The sequence below is a fragment of the Melozone crissalis genome, unplaced genomic scaffold, assembly GCF_028551555.1.
Source record: "Melozone crissalis strain CALT ecotype California unplaced genomic scaffold, PUWL_Pcris_2 ptg000012l_1, whole genome shotgun sequence".
Classification (NCBI taxonomy): domain Eukaryota; kingdom Metazoa; phylum Chordata; class Aves; order Passeriformes; family Passerellidae; genus Melozone; species Melozone crissalis.
Window position 1 is genome coordinate 3371065 of NW_026535790.1, and position 19428 is coordinate 3390492.

At 42.9% G+C, this 19428-nt stretch overlaps 1 protein-coding gene across 1 annotated transcript; it reads right to left on the minus strand.

The window, feature by feature from the left end:
• Positions 1-1977: 1977 nt before the first annotated feature.
• On the minus strand, positions 1978-19102 carry IL20RB (interleukin 20 receptor subunit beta). Its single transcript, XM_054271166.1, has 8 exons — positions 19023-19102; positions 16696-16877; positions 11718-11844; positions 10249-10439; positions 7242-7366; positions 3753-3903; positions 2612-2757; positions 1978-2103 (listed from the first exon to the last, which is right to left on the minus strand). The coding sequence occupies exons 1-8, from the start codon at positions 19100-19102 to the stop codon at positions 1978-1980; spliced, it is 1128 nt and encodes a 375-aa protein (XP_054127141.1).
• Positions 19103-19428: the final 326 nt, after the last annotated feature.

The window sequence follows — 19428 nt, forward strand, 5'->3', positions numbered from 1 at the left end:
CTCTTTTCTTCTTTGCTCCCAAATCATCTCTGGGCCCAGCATCTTATGGGTGCTTGTAGCCAGGCATTTCCCAGCTAATTATCAACAAACTAATAATGAATGCTGATTCTTAAATGCCCAGACCTGCATGGATTTTCTCACCCTGTAATTTGCTCAAAATTCAGCAATATCAATCTTAAAATTCAACACCAAAGCTCTGCACTCCACATTGTCCAGAAAGAAGCAAATGGGACAGGAATACACCAAATAAGTGGGCTGCAGGAGGAAAATGAGGGGCTGGCCAGGAGCCAGGGTTCACAGTGCCTGGGCAGAGCTCAGGTACAGACTCCTGAGCCACTTCTGCCTTTCCACAGTGCTTTGTTGCCACCCCATGGCCTCACACAAGGCTGCAAGAATGGAACTGGAAAAGGTGCACTCTTTGAGATGTCTTGCATTTCATTAAAACCACTGAGAGCCTTTGAGAAAAGCTTCTCAGGTCAATGTCTTTTCATGTCTCTGCTTTACAGGTGATAAACGATTTTTTTCCAGTGTGACAGCCATAATTGCAATATACACAACACCTGTATTTTATCTGTATTTAGAAGGAATTTCTCTTGTCTTTTGCAATTTGCAATTCTCCTCAAGAGGAGAAGATGCCTGGAGGATAATGGTGTTATCAGGCCTGGGATGGTCACTAAATGGCAGTGCTGTGATGCTTGATCCATCCAGCCTGATATTCCTGTTTGCCAAGATGAGAACTGCATTTGCCCCTCACTCTGGCCCTCCTGACCACAGCAACAGATCTGCCTCATGTGAAATAATCCCTGTCCTGTTTCAGGTATGATATTGAACCACAGGGATGACCAGCAAGCACCCTGGAAAATCCTGACCACTATTCACACATATTTTTTTCTCTTTTCCCATTTCTTTTACTGTTTCTGGAGTCTACCTTGCTCTGTCTTTTCCCAATCTTTCTCAACTCCAATCCTCTCTCATTTAAATAATTCACCCCTAATTTTCTTCTCCCTAAAGGTCTTGGTTTTTTCTTCATGTATACACTATTATATTTGCAGGGAATGTCCTGACAAAGACAGGAATGATGAGTCTGACTCCATGTTCTCAGAAGGCTAATTTATTACTTTATTATACTGTATTATATTAAAGAATACTATACTAAGTAATACAGAAAGGATACTTCCTGAATGCTAAAAAGATAATAATGAAAACTCCTGACTCTTTCCATAGTCCTGACACAGCTTGGCCCTGATTGGCCAAAGAGTGAAAACAACTCCCAGCAGAATCCAATGGAACAATCACCTGTGGGTAAACAATCTCCAAACACATTCCACATGAGCACAACACAGGAGAAGCAAATGAGATAAGAATTGTTTTCCTTTTCTCTGAGGTTTCTCAGATTCCCAGGAGAAAACTCCTGGTTGAAGGGATTTTTCCAGAGAATGTGAATGCCACAATACACAGCTTTTGCATTTCTGACACCCTGACTGAGTGACACTGGAGCTGTACACTGTCAGTGATGCTCTGCTGGTCTTGCAGAGCTCCCTCCAAGCACTTCAGAGATCTGGCTGTTTTCCACAGCAGTCCTGAAAGCTGGGCATCCCTCATGGTGCTCTCTGCAAGTTTTGGTGGCACCAGCACTGTGCCTGTCACATGCACAGATTAGGATGCCACATCCCCTCATGCCCTTTTCAAAGAATATCACCTCACTTCAGGGTCTAGATTTTGTCCCCTGATCATTCCAGCTGGCTTAGCCACATAAGAAGCTCTTACTGAGGTAAAAACACCAAGGCTGAAATGATTTGGAGTAAGGGACTGGGCTCTCCAGGTGTTGCTCTGGTGAAAAAGGGGGCCTGGGTCACCCCATGTCTGCTCCTAAGAGTATGAAGGACAGGGACAGGAACTGGCAGCTGCCACCTTTACTTGCTTTTGATGAGGATGGATGAAGGTGCTACAAAGGGGCTGTTGGTTTTCTGGGCTGCTCTAAAGCGCCTTTTGAATCCATAGCTGGAGAGCTTCTTCTGAGGGCATCACAACCACCATCAGGTCACATTGCTCAGCTTCTTCCCTGCCCCGCAGTATCAGCTGGGTGGGGGGCTCTGATTCCTTCTGGAAAACAAATGCACTCCCTCAAACACCCTCAGGCTGCTTGTCCTTTTCCCCACAAAGTGTTCCTCTCTTCCTTCCTGCCACAGCTGCCCAGAGAGCCCACAGCCACAGAAGCAGCTAAGCTGCATTCTCACTTGAGCTGGACATCGTCACATTTTCCCCAGGAGCTGTTGGTTGATTTCTCCTTGGCAGGCTGCTGAGAAGCTCAGAGGGGTAGCAGGGACGTGGAGCAGTGCTGACAGTGGCACAGCTGGTGGGGTCAGGGAGCAGCTGCTCAGGCAGGGGCAGTCCCTGCCTCCCCAGCCCTTTCCCCAGAAGCACCAGGAGCATCTTCCCTGCCCAGGGTTTGGGGCCAAAGGCAGTTCAGGGCTGCTGCATCCCGGCAGCTCAGCTCCTCACGCTGGAAAGGGCAAGACTTCCTGGCAATCTGCTTTTTCTCACTGCCCCATGCTCCTGTGAATACCCAGCATGCTAAAAACCAATAAAACACAGTAAAAACAAAAGTTACCAGTGTATCTGGCAGGACAGCAGCAGGGCAGCAGGAGTATTGGAAGATTTTACTGATTTTCCAGGCAAGGAGAGGCAGGGTCAAAACTGCCACAGCAAAGCCAGCAGAGGAGATGAGGGCAGTAACCAACCACATGGATTTGTCACCTGCAAATGAGAGAGCAGCAAAACTTCCCTGAGACCCTGCAGGGAGCTTACACTCGCTGCACAGCCTGAGTCCTCTGTGGCTGCTCTGCCACCCACCCTGGGGACATCCCTCCCCAGCCAATTCCAGTGCCAGGGTGGGGCTGCACCCTTCCTGTTGTACCTCTGCAAAGGAACAAACACAGCAAACCAGGCAGGAGATTGGAGTGGAAACAAAAGGAAGAGCATATGTTAGATTAAGCTTTTTTTTGACTTAGATATGGGGCAACTGAGAGGTGTTTAAAAATTTTTATTCTATTTTTGTTATTATTATTTATTTTCTAAATTATTTTATAATAGAATTTTTAATATTTTTATTTCTATTTATTTTTATTTGTTTACTTTTATTATAATATTATTATAATAATTATTACAATATTTTATTATAATATCGTCATAATATAAAATATTATAACATTATTTACAATAATTTATTATATATTATTATATATTATAATATTATTATAATAATTATTACAATATTTTATTATAATATCGTCATAATATAAAATATTATAACATTATTTACAATAATTTATTATATATTATAATAATTTAATTATATAATATATAATAAATGATATTATTTTATAAATAATTAATAACTATAACTATAAATATAAGTATATAAATAAAGTATAAATAATAACTAAAACAAATTATAATTTATTATAATAATATCATAATATTATTTATTTTTAATTTTTAATTTTAAGAATATTATTTAATTTTAGTATTTTAATTATTTTTTTAAATTAAATATTTTAATTATTATTATTTATTTTATTTTTTCTATTTTTTAAGTTTTCTGTGAAGGGTGAGACAATACAGACGTCATAATTCACGCCATCACCATCAGAAGCCAACTATTTCAGAAACTAACTTAAAAAATTCTCTTCAAATTGATTTCCCACAAGCTTTGGGCTGGGCAGGGGGCAGGAGGGAGGGCTGGCTCTTACCCTGAGCCCTCACACACTGCGTGGGGCTGAAGCTGCTGCTCCTGTTGATGGCCTGGACGTGAGTCTGAGCCTTCACACAGTACTCAGCTCCTGCCTCCATGGCGTCCAGGTGAACCATGGAGCTCACCTCCTTCAGCACCTTCTGCTGCACCTGCCACAGCCCCACAACACAAACATCAGGGCAGGGATCTCACCTCAGAGAGCTGCCCTGCATTGGTGCCTCAAAGGAGCTGGGAATGAAACAACACACCCTTCTGAGATAGTATTAGGGCAGGAGGTAACACAAAGGTTGATCTTTATTGGAGGCCTCCAGGGGTAGGTATGGAAAATGTCCACAACCCTCCCCACAGGTTGAATACAGAGTTGTAACTTCAGTAAATCTGTATAAATATATAAATACAGAATTATAACTTCAGTAAAGCATAATTGAAAAAAGCACCAATTAAGAGCACAAGTGTTGATGCAACTCCCCTCCCTCCACATCCCCCAAGTTCATGCCCCTTCTAAATCCTCCCCCTTCAGGTGGAACTGAAGTTTATTGGTGAAAATGTGTCTCCAAGAGCTGTTTTTTGGCCTTGGTTTCTAAGAAGAACCAAGGTAGGTTAGATGCTTTGGAATATGGTGGGGAAAATCACTGGGAAAACCAGCTAGGAATGCAATAATGGGCTACAGAGCTCCAAAAATCAGTGCAAAGGATACACAGAGATACAGAAAAGGGAAAATGCAAAAATGATCTGGCATCACCATAATGCTCATCCAGTGAGGAAAGGAGGGGGCAGCAGGGGATGTCTGAGCCTGTGTGAGCAGGACAAAAGGAGGATGAAAGCAGCCAGCAAAGCACAGTGGGGTGCAGAATGAGCCCACGTACTTCAGGAAGGGCAGGAGGGGCTGAAGGAAGGAGCTGTAAGCCAGAGATTGATGGTGATGCTGGGCCACAACCCTAGAGCAGAGCCTGGCACCCTGCTAGGAGGGAAATGTCCAAGGTCTCAAGTGATCTGAGCTTTATCTGGGTGTGGATGGTGATGGTTTTTCATGGTGATGGATGCCAAAACCGTCACTGTGCTGGGACAGGGTGTGAGAGCTGTGCCAGGGAGCTCAGAGAGGGGATGGACCAGCTAGTGAGGGGCCAGTGAGTTTGGTGTGTGCACCAGAGACACACTGCAGCAAATTGAAACAGAGTGTGGCCAGCAGTACATTATTGCCATAAATAGGTCTGCAATCATTGCTGGCAAAATGAATTTGCTGTTTCAGTGTCCCAGCCATGAGAGAATGGCTAACAGCTCCCCAGCTGCTCCTCTTGCTGTGCTGCAGATGCAAACCTGTTCTCACAGAAGGCCTGATCAGCCTCCAGCTCCACACATATGGAAAACTCCAACGAGCCAGGAGGGCTCTCCTGGCAGGGCAAGCCCTTCCCACCATCAAAATAGCCTTCTCCACAGAAACATGATATGGAGGGCCATTAGTTTGAAAATATTTCAAGGAAAAATCATGTCTATGAGTACCTGGGGTGATCTCTTGCAAAAACATCAAATGAGACATGTCAAATGTAAAAATAATTTAAAAAAATAATAAGAGTCCCAGCACAGGACTTGTCTTGACCAGTAAAATTAATGTTTGCAACAGTCCAGTTGGTAGAAAGTATTCTGAAATTTTTGGAATTAAGGTTGAGGTCATTAAGATCACATACTTAAGAAGATTTAATAAATAATTAAGTTAAATTGATAAAATTAATTCATAAAAGACAACCAGATGCAAACCTATTGATTGTTTTTAAGGTGTCAGAAAGCCCATGATCTCATTTAGCTGGATCTCACAGTGGGCAGTCCTGCTCCTGCTCCTCTTTATAAGCTAAAGACTTTTGTATGTGTGTAAATTGCTAATTGAGAGTGGCAGGAAGTTATGGTGGGGACTCAGTATTAGCAGAGGTGATCAGGAAGAATAATGAAAACTGATACCTGCTAGTGGTGCTAAAAACCCACTTCACAATAGCAAAGATGACAGACAACAGTGAAGAACAGCAGGAGGATCTGGTAATAAAGCAACAAATGCAATTCAACCCTGAGAAATGTGGAATTATGCTCATGAGAATTTTCTCCTACATTTTCACAGCATCCTCCATCCCAAACAGGATCCTGGGGTTCAGGTTCCATGGGATTGTCAGCTCTGTGGTGCTCACATTAACAACTGCTGGAGAAACAAGAGAATGGGAAGACTTGTTTTGTTTTGTGGTGCTAACACAGAGCGTTCCTGCACCTTGGACTCTGCAGGTTTCTCTCTGCCCACACCCTGGCAAAGACAAAAATAGCTGTGAGGGCTTCCACAGGGAACAGCTCAGGAGTCTGGGAGTCCTTGGCCTGGAAAGATACAGAATATGAAGCCAATATAGTGGTAGGGAAAGTGAACGGGGAATAATTTTTCTCTCTGTCATCCCCAAATCAAGGTTGAGACTGCACAAGAGTCAAGGTGCAGAATTGCTTATTGCAGGAAGCTGTACAAGCTAGAAGTTTACACAGGTTGAAAGCCAGAACAGATAAATTAATGGAACAAAATCCATCAAGGACTACTAATGCTGAAGTTTCTGACTCAGAAAATTGAGGAAAGTTTGTCAGCACCTCATTGTGACACCTTAACCCCAGTCTGAGTAAACCAGATGAACTTCAGAGGGAGAAGTCAGCACAAACACCTTTGGTTCCTGACTTCTGGTTTCTAGCTATAGTTTGTCACTGTCATATTTTCTGGAAAAATCCCTTTGCCAGCATTTCTCTCCTGAGAAGCTGAGAAGCCTCAGAGAAAAAGGAAAACAATAATTATCTGATTTGCTTCTCCTGTGTTTTGCTGCTTTGGAATGTGGTTGGAGATTGTTTATCCAACATGTGATTTTTTTTTAACATAATGACCAATCACTGTCCAGCTGTTGGGACTCTGGAGAGAGTCATGGGTTTTTCATTATCTTTTAGCCTTCTGTCTGTGTCTTTTCTCTATTCTTTAGAATAGTTTTAGTGTAGCATTCTTTAATATAATTAATATATAACTATATATAATATAATTAATATATAATTATAATATAGGATATAATTAATATTAATATAATTAATATATAATTTTAATGATAAAATATTTAATATAATATAGATAATAAAATAATAAATTACCCTTATAAGAACATGCAGTCAGATTCATGATTTTCTCCCTTCAACCACAGAAAATACCACAATAGTTGAGGTGTGTTGAGGGGATTCCTTTTCCCAGAGAAGGAGATATGGAAAGAACAGACAAACTCCTCCATGAGGAGCCCACAGCAACCCCTGGTGTGTGCAGGGTGAGGTGGCACCAACCCACTCCAGGCAGGTCCTGCAGCCCCACAGCAGGAACTGGGATGGGCAAAGAGGCCCTGTGTGCATCCCTCAGGGCACTCTCAGTTATTTCCTGCAACCTGAGGGTAAAACTCACCCTGCTCACTTATTTGTACAATATGAGGGTAAAACTCACCCTGCTCTCCTGGCCCTTCCTCCAGTAGAGCACCCGGAACTGGAAGGAGGGTCCCATGTCTGCCAGCTCCACCAGCAAATGGTGCCCATCCGCCACGGCCCTCAGCAGCGGTGGGGTGAGGGATGCTGCCAACACAGAGAGCACCATTAGCACCCAGAGCCAGCCCTGAGATCCCCTTGTGCCCACACAGGAGGGACAGAGGCTGCCATCACCACTGGAACAACATCAACCTGCAGGAGCAGCTTCAGAGGGGCAGGAACCTTGCTGCTCTTCCTCCCTGTGCGTCCAAATGCAGGAGCAGACTTCCAGCAGGAGGAGGAGGAGAATACCATGGCTGGCATTGCAAATGGGAATTTGGCAGCAGCTGAGCTGCACAGAACTTGAAAGGCTTTGAGTTTTCTCCTCCAGCAGTGGAGGAGCTGCCTGGCCTGAGGGTGCCGTGAGAGCTGCAGCAGAAGCAGCTGGGCCACCGAGGCTGGGACAGCAGAGCAGGGCAGCTCTTGTGCTCCTGGGCAGGATCAGCTCTGCCACACAGAACAGGAGCTGGAAAACCACTGCTGTTCTTGGGAATTTTGGCAGTTATTCAAAGGTGAAGGAAAAAACATGATGAGCCTCAGGGTAATTCACATGAATCCTGATTTTCTTTTAGTGTCTGCATGGTTTAGACAGACTTGGGCTGATGATCTGCTGTGGCTTCAGGTTTTGGAAATGTTTGCAAGTAAATCTTGAGGCGATTTGCTTCCTGCTTACTTTGATATTCAAAGCTTGGTTTTGTCTGGGATTCTGCTGTGAGGAATGTGAGTGAAATAATGAGAATCAATCGAGCAGAGATGAATCTGCACTGTACATTTATGAACTGGGAAGTTCAAGGCAGTACAGAGATCATGTTTGCACTATTTATCTGTGCCATTATTCACACTTATCTATGCCATTTTTTACCACTCTGCTGTAGCTGAAACACATTTCAACTTCTTTGCTTTCAAGAAAGGAAGGAGAGTGATGCATGGTGCCATATAGAAGAGATGTTCTTAATAGAATTTGCTCTTACATCCAGTGAATTGCCACTAATACTGAGCAGTATGAAAACATAAAATCCAAGCATGTACATGATGAGTGTGCCACAAATGGGAGACCTGGAAATCTACTTTTTACTTCTAAATGAAAAGCTGAATAAAAAAGGTGAAAATCTCCTTAGCACCACATCTCAAAATTAAAAAAAAAAAATCAAACTGTTATCATTTGGTGGTTAAAAGCAAATATTGTGTAATGTATTAACAAAAGGACATTGCAAGATGCAGCTGTCAAACAAACAGGAGCATTTCTATCTAGCTCTGTGCTGGCACACTGGATACCAACTAACTCTGTGAATGATGAGAAACGAAGAAGGAAGACTGACTAAATTGTTTGCTTTAGGAAGATCTTTTCAAAAAGCGTTTTCCATGACTCAATGTGCTTCTGCCCTGTGGCTTTGGCCCTGGGGCTGTGCTGCTGCCCTGGCTGCCTGTGAGCCCCTGACAGGCCCTGTGGGCTGGGTTTGGATCCCTTTGCTCCTCTCAGGCTTCCCAAGAGGTGTGACAGCAGGGCAGGAAAAATGCAAAAGGACAAGAACTTGCAGGGACTTTTCTTTCTCTTTTGAACATCTGCCACATTCACACTGAATCCCAGTGCAAGCTGTGGCCTCTGAAGTGTCACAGCTCAGTCTGAAGGCTTTGGGGTCCCTGAGACACAGGCCCAAGCTGCCAAACACTTCACTGAGCCATGAGAAGCTGCTGCTTTTGTTCCTGTCTCAGGGGTGTCCTTGCCCTGTCTCTGCCTGACAGTGTGGCCTGTTCCTCTGTCTGTGCCTCCACAGCTGCTGGAAAAGGGAAGGATTTTTTATCTAAAGCACTCTCTAGACTGTGCTTAGGTGGCACTTCTGATGGTGCTGTTTTGACCAAGACCTCTATGTGAGTGAGGATTCCTTCCTCATGAAGTCGTGAATAACTTCCAAAGTTGAGGAATTTTTAATATTGGGTCAGTTCTGGTTTAGGACAGAGTTTCTTGCCTGGCTGAAGCTGATGAATGCCGCCCATGCCAGGCTGAGAGCTGCAGTCCAACAGTGACCTGAGCAGAGCTTTCCCACCACAGTTTTTGTTGACTACATGGCAGAGAACAGAGGAAATAATTCCAGAGAAATCCTGGAAACAGTATGCTCATTTTAATGCTTGGGTTGAGCTGGACCTCAGGCTTTGCAGGACTTGGAAGGATGTGGAGAAAACATCCTGCATTGCTAGGAGGAAATCAATGACCATTTTCTCTCCTCTTCTGAGGTTACCTCATAGATCTGACACCATGGGAAGAGGGAACCATGGAGTGGGATTTAGTACCAGGCACATGGAGCATGACAGGGCTGTTTTCTAGAGTAAAAGCTCCCTTAGGATCAGGTTCTGGACCTCTTAGAGGTGACTACATGGCTTGGATTAAATGACAGCAAGCCTAGTTGAACACAATCCTTTAAATTTAAGGGTAAGAGTGACCAGCCTGTGAAAGGAAATCCCTGCAGTCATCTTGCTTATCTTTAAAATCCTTGAAATTCAAGCCCAAATGATTATGGCTCTGCCTGGGATGAACTCATACCCAGAACATTGTCTGAGAAGGGAACCCCCCAGCACAGGATGAGAGCAGCTGAGAAGCAGGAGGTGCTCTGTGCATATCTGTGCTCTGCCTGCCACGCAAGGGGGACAAACAGGCACCTGAGCACACCCCAACACCCAGCTCTGAGCACACCTCAACACCCAGCTCTGAGATCACCCCAAAACTCAAATATGACCACACCCCAACACCCAGCTCTGAGCACACCTCAACACCCAGCTCTGAGATCACCCCAAAACTCAAATATGACCACACCCCAACACCCAGCTCTGAGCACACCTCAACACCCAGCTCTGAGATCACCCCAAAACCCAGCTCTGAGCACACCCAGCTCCGAGCACACAGCCCAGGAGATGCCATTGAAGGCAGGACGCACTCATGGCACGGTTGAAGAAACCTTTGGTGGTGCCCCACTGTGACCTGGTGGCACCGAGCTCTGCCCTGACACGCAGCTTGTAGGCCACAGAGGCTGAGATGTCCTCGGTGAGGTTGCAGATGGTGGCTGTGGTGAGGGAGCACTCCGAGATGGGGATCCAGCTCCCGTTGGCGTATTCCCGCTCGTATTCCCTGAGGAGGAGAGGAAGCACACAGGCAGCGGTCTGACACGAGCTCCATCTGTGCAGCCAAGGCTGCTGCTGGATTCTTTCCAGGTAAAACCTGCACTGGGATGCATGGGGGATGGAGCACCACAGGTGTCTGGAAGCAGTGTGGGTGAGTTTTGGGTCTTATCTGGAGAAAATCACCCTGAGCTGGGTTCGTGAGCCAAATTCAGCACGATCTTGTGGGAGGTGGGGACAGCCCACACAGTGTTGATGCATCAAACCTGCCCACTCATTTGACTTGATCATCCCCTGTGGGGGGACCAGTCCTTGGTTTTTCTGGGTATGGATTGAAGGCACTAATTGAGACAGTAATTTGTGTTTGGACTCAAGTGTTTATTATTTCTTACCAGTAAAACTGTCTCACTGCTGTGAGTTCACAGCTTTTCATTAGAAGGCACAAAATGGCCAACAATCTCTTGGTACAAGGTTTTTTAGGACTAAACCATCCAATTAGGAAGTAACACCTAGATTATTTTCCCTTTTAACCCAGTAACTCATCCCACAGAGCCCCCAATGAGGACTTTTCTTCCCAATTACGAAATGCTGCCCTAACCCATAAATAAGAAGAAAGAAAAAGCATGAAGAATAAAACCCAGGACTACACCCTGTGCCCTCCATCTTGCTTCCATCCACAACGTACTAAAAATCCCAAAACCTAAATTTCTCACCAAGTGATACACCTGCACTACTCTCTATAATCTATTTCACACTTTTGAGGATTGTAGTTTGTCTTGAAGTCTAAGAAACTTTCGCCATGAATGAGGGTCAAAGTCAGTGCTGCCCTGGGAGTCGGGGCACCCCAGAGAAAACAGAGAAATATTCCCAGTGCTCTGGATTTCCACAATCCCCAATCCCAAAGCCATATTGTAATAAAAGTCAGAGCTCAAATGTACCAGAAACCTGCTGTGGTATCAAATGTTTAAAATGTTTACAAGAAATAAAGCTCAATGTTTTCTCCTTCCCCCTCTAACTAAAATGTTGCAAATCTTCTTAATTTTGAATTCTTGGATAGAGGAAGATTTCTTATATGGAATTGATGCACACCTTGGATTACTCCAGCATCTATCAACTTGCAAACTGTTCCAGAACTGGAACAAAAGGAATTTTTCCTTTCTCATTAACAGTGCTAAACTTCTCTTAGGCTTGTGAACTGAATATGAACCAGACAACCAAAAATTTAGAACCAAAAGTTGAGATAAACAATGTTCAAAATGCAAAAAGAATAAAAAAATTGAGTAGTTACCCTTGAAACTCAACGGAGTATCTCACAGTTGCACCCTGGACGATCACAGGACTCCAAGTTAAGAAGTGTTTCATGTTGGTTGAAAGAATGGAGATACTCTGAGGTGCTGGCAACAAAGCATCTCCTCCTAAAATCCCAGCAAAAGAAAGGAAAAAAAAAAGAATTTACTGTTGGGGGGGGCGGGGTAGGGGAGAAGCTTAGAAGAATAGTGCAAAACACTGTTTTGCATCAGAGATGCACACGCTTCATGTCACTACAGTCACTTCAGTGTTTGAAGTATTTTACAGAGAAGAAGAAAGGATGGAGCAGCTCAGCTAAAAGTGCTCCTTTGCCTTATTTCTGTTTTTCATTGTATCATTAAAACAGTTTGACCAAGACCTCTGTGTGAGTGAGGACTGCTCCCTCATGAAGTAGTGAATAACTTCCAAAGTTGGATGAATTTTTAATATTGGCTTAATTCTGGTTTAGGACAGAGAATTTCTTGCCTGGGTGAAGCTGATGAATGCTGCCCATGCCAGGCTGAGAGCTGCAGTCCAACAGTGACCTGAACAGAGCTTTCCCACCACAGTTTTTGTGGTGGCAGGAGAAGGCCAAGCCCTCCAGTCGGGTTTAATGGAGCCAAATAACAGACTTGGCTCTGTTGCACTCCATAAACTGCTCCAAAGAAACCATGGTTCCAAATGTACTGCTCCTTTCTAGGCTGGATTTGCTGCTGAGGGAGATCCCAGCTCTGGGACAGATCCTTTATTGGATTTGCAGGGAATGTCCCAATGAAGGCAGGAATGATGAATCTGACTCCATGGTCCCAGAAGGATAATTTATTACTTCATGATACTATAATATATTAAAGAAGGCTATACTAAACTGTACTAAAGAATACAGAAAGGATACTTACTGAATGCTAAAAAGATAATAATGAAAACTCCTGACTCTCTCCAGAGTCCTGACACAGCTTGGCCCTGATTGGCCAAAGAGTGAAAACAGCTCTCAGCAGAATGCAATGGAACAATCACCTGTGGGTGAACAATCTCCAAACACATTCCACATGAGCACAACACAGGAGAAGCAAATGAGATAAGAATTGTTTTCCTTTTCTCTGAGGCTTCTTAGCTTCACAGGAGAAAAATCCTGACAAAAGGATTTTTCAGAAAATATGACAGTGAGAACTGTGCTATCACAATGTGTTACTTAAAGATTATTTTTTTGATTAAATTTGTCTCAACCAAGTTTGTCATCCAATAGTCTTTAACTGCCACTAAAAAGTGTGTTTTCTTCTGAGCCATGTTTATAAAGTTCACCAGTAAATTGTCAGTTGTTCTACCCAGGGTCAAACCAGGCTGACAAGTCCATGAGTAATGTTTTTCAAAGCATTGGAACAATAGCTGTCTAATTTCCTTTATCATATTTTTATAAAGTCACTAATGATGTGGGGAACTGTTATGCCAACTCTCTTATGATTCTTTAGCACAAGTCATACATTATTGACACAATGCTCAGCTGCTCTTTCAAATAAAATTCAGATTTTCTCTGGGATGAGAAATTTTCTTCCTTGTCCTTTAGCAAACAGAAGGGTCACTCTCTGCCACATCAGCAGTTCTGGTAGGTTGAGATTCCATACACTCAGAGCACTGTAGTCAAGGCACTTTTAGTATTTAAAAAATGAAAAAAGCCAAGTTTTTAATGAACTTCATACTGCAGTAGAATCACAGGATGAACAAAGTTGGAAAGCAAAACATAATCATCCATTTGGTCTCTTGTGCTCTCCATGCTTCTCAACATTCAGATTTCTTGCTACTTTTCCCTGTGTTTGGTTCCCATGTTAATTTTGGGATTTGGCATACCTGTGGGTGTGAAATCCATACCAGATTTCATCCCATGAACAAATATTGGCTCTCCCCAGGGCTCAGAGACACAATGGAGCTCCAGGTCTGAGCAGGGGTGAGCTGCACTGAAGGTTTTCCTATTTTTTCAACTCTTGGCTTTAGGACATTTTTGATATAAATTTTTTTTTGCATTCAATAGTACTAAACCTCATATTATTAAACTATCTAGAAACCCATTTTAAAAGCAGAGAGTTCTGAATTGGACTATCAATCCTGTAATGGCCCAAGGGTTATTTCCTGTCTGCTGAGTCCAATCTCCATTTCCTGCCTATGCTTGGCTTAGGGCACCTTTTTCTTGTCAAAACCAGTGAGTTTTCTACTGGCAGTGAATTGCCACCTCACTTCAGCTGAACCACAAAAGCTCATACAGAAATTAGGAAAACTCAGAATTATGAAAATACGGAAATTATGAAAAGTTCATACAGAAATTCTTTCCTGCATTCACTAGGAAAAATTCTGTATCCAATGACAATATATGTGCAGAAGCACATATAATTTATCTCTATTTTATAGAGATAAAAGCAGTTCACTGATTTCAGTTTCTGTTTGGCATTATATGCTGAAAATTACAGTTTGGAGGAGAGTTTGTGCTTTTCCAGAGTACTTTTGATCTAGACATAATCCTGTGTCATAGCCAAGCAAATGATATTCATGGTTTCTCCCACCCATCTGTTGCAACAGCCCACAAAGCAATTGTAACAAACACAAATTTAACAGTGGGAGGAAAGACAATTCTGGGTTATATAAACAGCACTGAGTACAAACAGTGAAGTGTTTGAATGCTGAATTAATCCATCAGCTCTGGTTTGTTCATTTTGAGGGAGAAGGAAACAATGATCATCCAAAGCAGGAGAGAACTGGACAGAGAGAACATGCAGGACCCAGAGGGCTGAGAGCCCAGGGCTGCCACATTTCCATCTGGTTTTGGATCCACCAGCAGCCTCACAGGAAAAGCAAAACTACACTCATTCAAGCCAGGTTTTTGACTCTCACCCTAATGTCTCCAGTCATGCCAAAGAAATGATATTTTCTCTGTAAATAGCAATTTTTTCTCCTACCCTATCAGCAGTATATTCTATTTAATTTGTTACTCAAAGAACACATTTCCATTTAGAATGGGATGGCCCTTTTAATTTAGTATTTTTATCCTTTTTGCATTAGAGAATTACAATTAAAAAAACCCAAACCATGGTCAAGTCTAGTACATGTGTCTGTCTAACATTTCAGTTTAAATACCTTAAATAAACCTTGACAAAGTTTCATTCCTCTGGGATATATTTTAATATCCTTGTTGCTCTGTGAATATAGAACAATATAATATTTCCTATTACTTGCTGTTACTTCATCACTATTATCACCACTACTTACTGCTAAGTGAATGTGAACAGTGTAAAAATATTAATACAATCACCTCTTTATTTGTAATATTATCTTCTTTCAGGGGTTCAACAAACACAAGAAGAAACAGCAAGCTCAGACTTGGTGCTGTACAGTGTTCAGGAGTGCTTTACCTGGAAAATCCCTTAAAATTTTATACATAAGGCTGAGAAATTCTTCCTGTTGTTGTAATAAGCATTGGCTTTTTAACTTCCAGTCATTGTATTGTTTAATCTTCTTTTGCTAATCTGGAGGACAACAATGCCACCAGCTTTTTGTGTCTTGCAGCATGGTCTGACTCCCCATTTGGAGAAATTTCAGTCAAGGAGAGTCTGACAAGGGAATTCTGAATTCTCAACACTGGTAACAAGAAAATTGTGTCTATAACATCGTGAGAAGAGAAAGGCATTTGTTTTTTGGCTAAATGTTGAAAATGAAACCCACACATCTCTAAGTCCTAGAAATAGCAATTTCCACAAGGATAATACATTATGCTAAAATCTCTTTGGCTAGAACCCCAACCTGCAGGCTTTGGGGCCATCCCTCCCTCATCTGCTGATTAACCAAACTCACAGCAAGAGGCAAGACCGTGGTACGGCCCCCTTGGCTTTTTGTGTCCCCAGAATCAAACCCCAACTCCTGGGCTGGACAGGAACACAGTGGCTGCTGCCCTGGAGTCTGCTCTGCACAGCCACAGGGCAGCTTGGGGCATCAGCATTGCACCAATAAATGTTCTCTGCTCAGAAAGGAGACTGGGATGTGAAGTTTTGTATGTCAGGCCGAGGCCAAGAGGATGGCAGACAGGCTGTAAATTATCCCAGCTTCCCTCCCACTCTCTGTCACAGTGTGAGGCTGGCACTCACCACCCACACAGGCAGCAGTGCTCCTGCCTGGAACAGCACTCAGGTAACCAAGCCTTAAGCAAAAATACAGTAAAAACAACCCCACATTTCTTTAAAGAACCATTGTCTAGCTCTGTCACCTTATAAAATATAGTTGTCATAATCTTCCCTATTGCACAGAATGAACTTTCCCAGCAGAAACCACTTGATGCTGTCACTGGATTCTGTCTGAGCATCTAAGAGCTACAAATAGTGAGGAAGCTGTAAAATGATTTTTTTTCTGAGGCAGAAGAAAAAAAACGAAGCACAAGAAAACAGAATGTTGCTGACACAACCAAAAATTGCACATTGAGGAAACCTGGACCAGGGAAAACCCAAGCACACCGGCCATGTTTGCTTTGGAGATGTCTCCTCAGACAAGTGATTCTTCTCCTCAGAGAAGAGTGATTCACTTCAAGTGATTCACTTCTCCTCAGAGAAGTGATTTGAGCTATTAATTAGCTCTTTCTATCCTTCCTCTCTGACCCTGCATCCCTGTGCTCAGAGTGATCAGCATTGAAAGAAGAATTGAGAGTTCAGCTTCTCACAGAGCAGCAAAAGAGCAGAGACAAATACAGCATTACTTAAATTCCTTCAAACTGAAATTTCCCTCTAGAGTTCAGAAATGACCTGCAGAACAAAATTTACAGGTTGCCTTTTTCATTTGCCTATTCTGATATTCATTTTAGAAAAAGAATTAAAATTCAAGATCGCCTGACCTTGTACTCATTTGATTTAACTGCTGCTGAGGCATCTTGAACAAAGGGAAAGAGGAGTTTGTTACTCACAGCCTCTCCATCTCCTGCCTGGGCCAGTGAAGATCTTTCAGTGATTTACCTGAGAGACTTGGAGCACTCAGAGTGCACAGGAAGAGGCAGATGAGCTCTGGTGCCATTTTGCTCAGGTTTCCCCCAGGTTCACTCCCTGTTCCACATCTAAGGAGTTTCCCCTGGCGGCCAGGGAGCCTTTTCTGAGCCAGCCATGGTGGGCAGCGAGTGGAGGCTGCTGTGAAACTCCTCCTGCAGAGTGCCAAAGAGGCACAAAGATTGTTTGGGAGGTGCAGCTGCAGGGAGTGCCAGGTTATTGCTGCCAGCAGCTCTGTGCAGGTCTGTGCAGCTCCCTGCTGGATGGGGCAACTCTGCTTCACTCCCTGGCACATTTCATGGCTTCAACAGAGGCTGAAAAGGAGGGAACAGGAGGTGTTGGGTTTTTCCATGCAGCTGTAAGTGCTCACTCCTCTGCTCAGCTGTTGCATCAAGCCCCTTTTTTGACCCAGAGATGGGGCAACTGAGAGGTGTTTTAAAAATTTTCATTCCATTTTCAGTCTCATGGGAAGGGTGAGACAATACAGATGTTATAATTCACACCATCACAATTAGAAGCCAATAATTTCCTAATTACAATACATTATAAATTACAATACATTATAAATTACAATACATTGTAAGTATTTCTTGGCCTACCAGCTTTAGACACACCATATTGTAGATGATGTTGATCATCTAAAATTACCCCTCTTGAGTCCCACTACAATGCATCTTTCACAGTTCTATGTCTCCAAAGTATCTAGTCTTATTTACAAAACCATCCTTGGAAACTTGTTTCTAGTTCCATTTCTCTCTCAGCAATGTCTGTCCTATTCCATGGCATTTCTCAGTCAGCATTTCTTATCTCAAAGTTTGCATACAGATGCACACTGTGTGGGCCTTCTATCAGGCTTTGAGATTTCTCTACAAATCCATTTCCCACATTCAGCTTCCAAGCACCAGGAAGGTTTCCTCATATTCCTATGGCATCTCTTGTGTCCTTGCACAAAGACCTGATGGAAGGGACTTGACTCCTCCAATTTGTCTCCAATAGCACTCTTCTGGTGGCTGTTTTGGCTGTGAGCTGAGCAGGAAATTATGTTTCCAGGTCTGATTTGGTGCAGGCACAGGTATCCTGTGGTTTTCCATCTCCCAGAGTCTGCTGCTTTCCACCTCACCTGGAGTGAAGGCAGGATTTTCATCTGGATGCAGCTCTGAGACCTGAGAGCCCAAACCACCCTGGGCTCCAGGGCAGCAGTATCAGCTGCTCTTTGTGCTCCAGGATGGCTCCTTCAGAGTGGAGTATTTTCTGTGTGGTATTTTCTGGGTCCCCCATGGCAGGAAAGAAATGATGAATCTGACTCCATGTTCCTAGAAGGCAAATTTATTATCCTATGGTATGGTATCATATCATATCATATCATATCATATCAAAAGGATCCTTACAAAAGGCTTAATAAGATAATAATGAAACTCGTGACTCTCTCCAGAGTCCAACACAGCCTGACCATGACTGATCATTAAGTTAAAACAATTCACATGAAACCAATCAAACAAGAACCTGTTGGATAAACAATCTCCAAACCACATTCCAAAGCAGCAAAACACAGGAGAAGCAAATGAGATAATTATTGTTTTCCTTTTTCTCGGAGGTTTCTCAGCTTCCCAGGAGAAGAATCCTGGGAAAAGAGGATTTTTCCAGAAAATATGACAGTGACAGCCAAGGGAAAGGCAAAGTTTAGGGGGAAGCTCCTCATGGTCTGGAAAAGGTCATTTAAATGAAATGAAAGTCTGGCTGTACAGGTAATGTAAGCAAAGGCCAATCCCACCAAATCCCACCAAATGCTTTTAGCTCTGATGAAAGCAAATATTAGAAACCTCCCTTCTAAACTACTTCCTCCTCCTCCTCACCACTTGCCACATTAGAAGGGGCTTTTAGTTCTTAAAAATTTTGTCTCCTCTCTAAGACCTTTTAATTCAAATACATGACTTCTGATTTAAGTGGTGAACAAAAGGGATCTGTCAAGACTTGTTTAGTACATATTTTCCAAGGAAAGAAAATGTGGTTTTTTGGATTTATGAAAGAATAAAAATAATATTCCATTAAGCAAATGTCTCCAGATTCTCAGACATGCAGGAGCAGCACAATCAAAAATCCCCACATTTTCTCCTCTCTTCCCTCATCTCCCTTCTTCCTTCCTTTGCTTTCTACCCCCTCTCTTCCCTTTCCTCCTTCCTTTCCTTCCTTTCACTTCCCTTGTCCCTCCATCCCTACTTCTGTTCCTTCCTGCATCCCTCCCAACCTCCCTTCTCTTTCTCCTCTCCATCTTTGGGAGAGGTCCTGAACACTTCCCAAACCTGGGAATGTTCTCCTTCCGTGATAGAAGAATGTTCTCTGAAACACCTTTCAAGTAATCTTTTATCTTCTTGCTCTTCATTACCCCAATCTCCAGTTCCTTCTATCAAATATCTGTACAGATAACCCAGAGGTGGCTGTTGTGGTCAGTGACTTTGTTATTGTTGGGAAAATCATGAGGTCCAAGAGGAAAATATGGATGTGTTTAACAGTATTAGCAATAGGAAAATGTGCCTTTTGCTGGGAAGCAAAAGAAAGATTTGCAGACGAAAGGCAAAATTTACTTGTCAGTAAAGGAAAAAACACTAATTTTTTCAGGGAAAAAACACTAATTTGTTCTCTTGTTGTACAAAGAAATTATAAATAAGGCAGGTCTGAAGTTTGAACTATTGTTCTGTTCGAGCTGTG

Excerpts from the sequence above, each read along its gene's own strand:
- IL20RB (XM_054271166.1), bottom strand. The coding sequence starts at position 19,102 with ATGAAGAGCAAGAAGATAAAAGATTACTTGAAAGGTGTTTCAGAGAAC. Across the intron at positions 11,845-16,695 it reads GAGTGCTCCAAGTCTCTCAG|GAGGAGATGCTTTGTTGCCA; the intron begins GTAAATCACTGA and ends CTGGGATTTTAG. Across the intron at positions 7,367-10,248 it reads TTTCTTCAACCGTGCCATGA|CATCCCTCACCCCACCGCTG; the intron begins GTGCGTCCTGCC and ends CTGTGTTGGCAG.